This window comes from Manis javanica, chromosome 11, assembly GCF_040802235.1.
Source record: "Manis javanica isolate MJ-LG chromosome 11, MJ_LKY, whole genome shotgun sequence".
Taxonomy (NCBI): Eukaryota; Metazoa; Chordata; class Mammalia; order Pholidota; family Manidae; genus Manis; species Manis javanica.
The window spans coordinates 4,951,066-4,958,100 of NC_133166.1; the positions used below are offsets into that span (position 1 = coordinate 4,951,066).

Consider the following 7,035-nt stretch of genomic DNA (forward strand, 5'->3'; position numbering starts at 1 on the left):
TGAGAGTCCACTTAATTAACCTTACAATTTTTTCTTTTCCTCCCACAAAAAACGTCATGAAAAGCCCTGTAAGATATCAGGCCGAAGCTCAAATACAACTCTATCTCTATGTTCCTGATGCACCAGCATAGGAGGCCCGTGAATTCACGCTGGTCTGGCATGCAGAGATGAGGGTGCATCCACGCTGAGTCCTGGTGGCCACGGCTTCCTCCCTGGGTTGCTCACAAATACCAGTGATTTCTTCCAGTCTTACCTAAGATTTGGTCAAACTCACTTTTACATTAAACTAAGCTTTTTGTCAAAGTTAATATTCTTGTTTGAAATTCAGTTGCCCAATCATTCAATATATCTTCCTTTCTTTAGTTTTTCAGAGATAATTAATAGCAGTTTGGCTGTCTCATTAACAATAACACTTGTTCCTATATCTAGTGAACTTTAAAATGAAATTCAAAAGACTTACTGAGCCTCCTTCGCAGAGCTGGGCACCAACATTTCTTTTTTCATTTTTTCCTTTAGTCAAATGCTGACCAACACAATGCTAATTACTTTCTTGTACTTCTTCTCATGGATCCCCACAACATCCCATAAAGTAGGTTTTATTATGCCAATTTTAGAAGAGTTAATTGAGAAGCTAAAAAAGAACAGAAATCCTCCAAGCCTTCCAACTTTGGAGACTGGATGGATTTGCCTATATACTACTTAAGACATGCAAACCATGGCTCTTGCTATTGGGTTTATCCTTGGGAGAAACTCACAAGAGAAGGATCCTGAGTCAGGCTGGAGGTCTAAATGCATTAACCGGGAGGAAGGGAGCATGCTAAGACTTTCAGGGTGATATACCAGTCTGGGGAGCCTAGAGTCAGAGTATCAGGATATCAAGTTGTGAGATGAAGAGAAAGCAAAATGAGAAATGGATATAATGGAGGCAGTAGTGGCAAGTACGTTGGGAGGGGCAGGGGAATGTAACGTGAAGAGAATCATTCAGAGTGAAAAGAGCTGGGGTAAGATTCGTGGACATACAGCCACTCAACTGTCCTGTGACATATCAGCTTGCATGCCGGTTCTTAAAAGGGCAGATCTTCATCAGACAGACACCTGTGGGGACCATGTGATCTGTTATCCAAATTAGGACGATTTTGAGAGAATATCTCCTGGACAATAGGAGACTACCTCATGCAAAAAAAGACTATTTCATGAAAATGAGTTTTAAAAGGCTGATGAGCAATGTGAACAACCATATTAGGTCTCAACTTTTTCAAATACTTTAATGAAACTGATTCTAAAATGTATTAACATATTGTCTCAGTTATATTACATTTAGCTAAGCTAAATATAATTTAACTTCTCTGTGATGGTTTACAGACCCTATTCTGTACACCAAACACAGTGCCACATCAGAAACATACATGGAAGCAAACAGGAGAGGCTCCAGGAGAAGTGCTCGAACTCACTTTCACAGATGTGCCTGTGGGGTCAGCCTGCTCTTTAGTCAATTGTCTCTCCTAATCAGTAAAGTGGAATATTTATTTCTTCATGACTTTTAGGTCATAGTTTCATGGCTGCCCTTGTTCAAAATTAATTATTGTATTATAGCTAAAAATAGGTTTTCCTTAAGCACTTTTCTTGTTTCCCAAAAATGTTATTTACTGTCATCTTTGGAGTTGCTGACTTAGCAGCATTATAATATCTACTTACTGTACATTTGAGATGGTGGCCCATATTCAGTCCATTCTTCTCCTTTGCAATAAGCTTAATGTTGGGATGTGAAGGAGGTATAAAATTTCACTATTCTGAAAAATCATGTACTTATAAAGGTCTTACTCTAACACCTTCATCATCATACTCAAAGAAAGACATTTATGGAAATAAAATGCAATGCAATAGCTCCCAAGTCCCTATCAGTGTTTTATCAGAATTCTACGTACTACATACAAATTTAAAGTCTCATTTTTTTAAGTTCTAAAATGAATGGAAAATCTGTTAAGATACCTACATTCGGGTAAACTTTTTCCTGAAACTTTTTCTATAGTAACTACTCATATCTGAGTAACATCTTGGTTTAGAGACTGAATGAGGTAAGAAGGCAGTGAAATATAAGCAAGCCCAAACCTTTTATCTTCAGGCTGGTTTTTACAGTTATCTAGAAATGTAAGTAACTCCACTATCCATAAACTTATATATCTGAAATATTATTTCATATTGATGCATAGAAATGTATGATACAATTAATAATAAACATTTACCTATATGTGGACTAGCTTAGATCCTATAAACCAATCTCTAGGACAATTAAAAATCCCTTGACAAAATCAGGAAAAGTAGAATACAAACAAAAAAATTAACTTATATTTATGAGTTATTTTATAAAACAAATTCATGCAATTTACATTGATTTAACATCCACAAACCCCATACACTGAGGAATGTAATGCTGAATATGTAAAACAGAAACTGCTTGAAATACAAGAAGATTTGGACAAAACCAGTTATAATAAAGATCTTTCTTAAAATTTGATTAAATAGATAAAAATGTAACTATATTTGAAAAACATAATTTAAACATAATATGGTAAATAATAATAAAGTAAAAGGCCTGATTGTATATGTAACTTTTAATTAGACAATAGAGAATATACATTTGTTTTCAAATGCCCAGAGAACATTTATAAAAGTTGATCATGCAATAGTTTAAAAAATAATCTTAATGAAATTGAAATATCATATAGACTATACTCTATAACCATGGTGTTAGGGGGATCAGAGAGTAATAATAAAAAGATAATTAGGCCTCCCCACCCCCAGAAGTTTCATCTCCTATTTCTTGAGTCAAAGAAGAAATCAAAATAGAAATAATAAGCTATTTAGAAAATACTAAGTAGCATAGTGGGAAAACTAATCCTATGGCCCACAGCAAAGATGTGGTCAAGAGGAACTTTAGTTCTAAATACCTTTATTATTTAAGGAAATCATGAAATCAGAAATCATGAAAAGAACTGAACCATATTTTCCAACTCAAAAATAAGAAGAACAAGATAATTAAAATAAATTATAAAAGGCCAAATTAATAAGAGCAGCAATTCATGAACAAGAAAACAAGCAAAATCTAGACATGGTTCTCTTTAAAAAACCAATAAGAATAGTTTTTATTTATTCTATAATTATGTTTTGGGCACACATGCATTCTAAAAAAAAAAGGATGAACTCACTTAAATGTAACTATTTCAATTAGGAGGAGTTTAGATTGATTGTTATGGCACAAATATAAACACCTATAATTGGGAGAAACCATGGATAAATTAAAACCAAACCCTGTTATAACCCAGATGTCAGAGAATAGTGATTCACCCACATTGTAAGTATTCTGTGTAAAAGCTCCCATTCTCAGCCTTTGCACTTTCTGTTCCTGCTCTCTGGAACTCTCTTTTCCTATGTAATCTCTCTCCAAATGCCACTTTACAAGGGAATCCTTGTTTGACCACTCCATTCACCTTCTTCCTATCACCCTATGAAAATGTTTGTATCTCCCACTTTCTCTTCTACCAGCGTATAAGTGGGAAGTGGTCTGTTTTGTTCACCGCTGTATTCCTGGTGCTCACATCAATTAATGGCTCATAGTAAATGCTAGATGAATATTTGATAAATTAAGGTTGCTCCACAAAACATTACTGTGTATGTAGGTGACATGGTCTGATAGACTACATAACATGACCCAGATGAATGAGATTTTATTGTCTTTATGATCTAGATTTTTACACATTTCTCAACAGCTTGCAGGACAGAGACAAAGCCAATCTGTCTCTCCATGCTTTGGAAACCACGGGAGGTGATGTCTAGTCCTATGTCTGCTGTAATGAGTGGGGCAATTCTTCATTGAAACCTCCAGGAATTCTCATCTGCTTCTGATTTGTAATTATGCTGTACTCAAACAAGCTCTATGGTTCCCTACTAAATTCTAAGTTCTTTAAGGTCTATTTCTTAATGTTCTTTGTATGAACCATAGGGCTTAGTGTTGTGCCTGGCATATATCATTTTTTTTCTTCCAAATCAGTGAATGAAGAGAAATAGCAGTCTCCATGGCCTCACATTTGCAGGAATGAAGTGATATCTGGTACCCAACCTTAGGTCCAAGACCTTCAAACTGCATCTTAGCCCATAGTGCTATCATCACATCAGGGACAACACCTGCTCAGTCCAGAATCCTAACCTGGCACTGCTACAGATACCAAGTAGGCTGCTTTCTGGGTCTCATTGCCATCCATTTCCAACATAGCAAAGAATGCAGGGATTGGAGCCAGAAACATCTGCATTCCAATCCTACCTCCTCCATGAACCAGATGTATATTCTGGGGTATGTTCCTGCTTTATTTCACTTTTTTCTACCTTTCTGAGCTCAGCATGACAGAGGCTGTTAGTTGTCCACCAATATCCTTTCTTCTTCTTTTTATTATAGAACTTCTAAGCTTTAGCTGGTCATATGGCTGCCCATTTAGAGGTCACATTTCTCAGCCTTCCTTGAAGCTAACTGTAGTGCTGAGACTAGGCTCTGGCCAATGGGAAGTGAACAGAAGTGAGGCCTCCACTTCCAGGTCTTACTCTGTCTTTTTACTGTTTCTCCTCCCCTCTGGCAGAGCACAGTCATGATGGCAGAGCCGACGCAATCTCTTGGAGCCCAGAGATGGAAATCATATGGTAAGGGTGGCAGTGCTGGCCTACCAGTCCCAGTCTGCTTATCCCTGGACTTGTACAGGAAACAGAAACAAACTTCAATCTTATTTAAACCACTGTATTTTGGGGTCTCTCTGTTCCAAGAGCTTAGACTACAACTAATACATTTAATTTTCTTGGTTGTAAAGTAAGAATGATACCTAGCAGAACTGCTGTAAGAAGGAGTATGCAGTAGGAGTTTAAAAAGTGATAGCTATCCAGATTCGTGCAACTTTCCTCTAGCCTGATGTCAAAGTGATGGTCTGAGCAGAATAACTGAAAGTGAGACACCTAACGCGGTTTCATTAGTGCCAAAGTCAGTCACAGTCAACACCCCACCTGGACACACAGCCTTGTTCCCCCCCACCCATTAGTTGGCTAATGAAATGATAGGAAGACAAAGCACCACCTTTGTGGTGCTGGTAGCAAGGAAGGGGTAGGGACAAATATTGGTGAAAAGGAAGTTAACTTTTTACAATGCCAAATTCTATACACGGTCAATACCTTCTCTCTTCTTGAAACTTTTGGTAACATATTGAGTTCTTGTTGCTGTTCAAGGAGCGATATGTGTTTTCAGGCCATGTTAAGTGTTGAGTTCAGCCTTAGGAGCAGTTGTGGAGGGAAGACTGGGACACTTGAGGCAGCAAGGAAGGAGCAAGCTGGCTAGGAGCTGCTGCCCTGTGGAAGCCCAAGAGCACATGAGGCCTGGGCGGGCACCCATCACCCTAAAACACTGGGAAAACTCATGAAAAGTTGGAAAATGGTGATTTCCAAGTGCAGATGCATAGTCAAAATTGGAAACGTAGACACTATAAAGTCTTAGAGTTACTTAAATTTCCTCCCCACTTTCCTCACCAAAAATAATTGGCACACTCCTCTATTAATACTCAATTTCAAAATTCATATATGATCAAGGAGGTTTTGGCATAGTGAAGCACCAAATTATTAAGTAAAAAATTTCAGCACTTACCCTGTTGTATTATGGGCTTTGTTCTCCATGTCAAGAATCTGCTGTGCCTGGTCTATAATTCTTGAATTTTAATCTGTTAGGGGGAAAAATGATGTAGACTCCTAAAATACTTATATTTATTAACCTGTTAAACAAGAAAAAAGAAAATTCTGCTATTGGCAAAGCATGGAGTATGAATTTTTCTGAGTGTAGAAGCTCATGATTCTATGAAATGTATACATTTGGTGGTTTTTTTTTTCCAGCGCTCCCTTGCGTTTAGGACATTAGCTCAGTGATGAGGTGAAATACACGGTACTGACATGAACACCCATTCACTACCTTAGTGCAGGTACTTTGCGAAGTGCTCAGTACATGAGTAAAACAGAATTCCTATTGTAGAGGAGTTCCAGCTAAATATTCCCAAACTTTTCTTGTGGATCCCTTAAAAGTTTGCCTTTGAGTAAATTATTTCCGTGGCCCTTTCTGAGGTTTGTTAGAATGAATATACCACAAGATTTAGGACAACAAGCTGAAGAATTGCCTAAAAACAGAAATTTTACAATTCCTCAATTGCTCTGTGGACACCTGGTCACTCTTTTGACAAAATAGGATGCTTGCACTTGCCTAAAGTAAAATGAAAAAAAAAGAAAAGAAAAAGTGTTTCCCAGCAGCAAAGGTTTAGTTAAAAAATAAAAATAATAAAGTATTGAAAAGGACTTCCACTCCTGGGGATCACTGAATTAAACCCAATGAAATAGCATTCAAGAGGGTAGGATGAGAAAACTGCCAGGCTCACTTCATTTCCTAATTAATAAAAGGCATTTAAGACTGGTGTGTGTGGAGCAGAGGGGCGAGGGGCAGGGATGGGCAACGGAAAGATAAGCAGACCGGAGATGGGGAAGTTGATTTTCGAGGTTCTCAATCCCTTACATTAACGTCAGGGAAACTGAGGTTCAGACCAGTTAGGTGACTTGCCCAAAGGCCGCACAGATCGAGCCTCTAGACCTTCTAGCTTAGGGACTCCGCTCTGAGTTCCACGAGCACTGCCCCGGCAACCCGGGCTCCCCACCCCCCCGGCCGCGCGCCCCGGGACCCCGACCCCCATCCCCGCCTCTCCCTCGGTTCAAGCCCAGGCTCCGCGGAGCAGCCGGCAGGCTGGGGTCCGCCGCCGTCCGGGGGAGGCCGGGCCGGGGTCCCTCGAGGGCCTGGGGACCGGGCGGGTTACCTGCGCCGCGCCGCGCTCTCCGGGAGGTCTGCGGCCCCGGGAGCGGGAACGCCGCGGCCCCGCCAGCCCTGCCCCTCGGAGGGCGCCGCCGCCCGCCGCCCGCCGCCCGCCGCCGCGCTCCCGCCGCTCGGGCCCGCTCGCCGCGAGGCCCCCGAGG

General features: G+C 40.1%; 1 protein-coding gene across 22 annotated transcripts in view; it reads right to left on the reverse strand.

The window, feature by feature from the left end:
- The window catches only part of DEUP1 (deuterosome assembly protein 1), a 101,914-nt gene extending 94,880 nt beyond the window's left edge, over positions 1-7,034 (reverse strand). For 5 of the 22 annotated variants that reach the window (XR_012122494.1, XR_012122493.1, XR_012122492.1 and 2 more), the window contains exons 1-2: positions 6,879-7,006; positions 5,675-5,747 (exon numbers count right to left, since the gene is read on the reverse strand). Coding sequence is in view for 3 of the 22 variants with exons in the window: in XM_073215885.1 (XP_073071986.1) it covers positions 5,675-5,703 (29 nt within the window). In the remaining 19 variants the exon portion in view is untranslated. Of the gene's footprint in view, positions 1-5,674; positions 5,748-6,878 lie in introns of those variants that run through there. The other 17 variants (XM_073215883.1, XM_073215876.1, XM_073215873.1 and 14 more) reach the window with 11 other exon arrangements.
- Position 7,035: the final 1 nt, after the last annotated feature.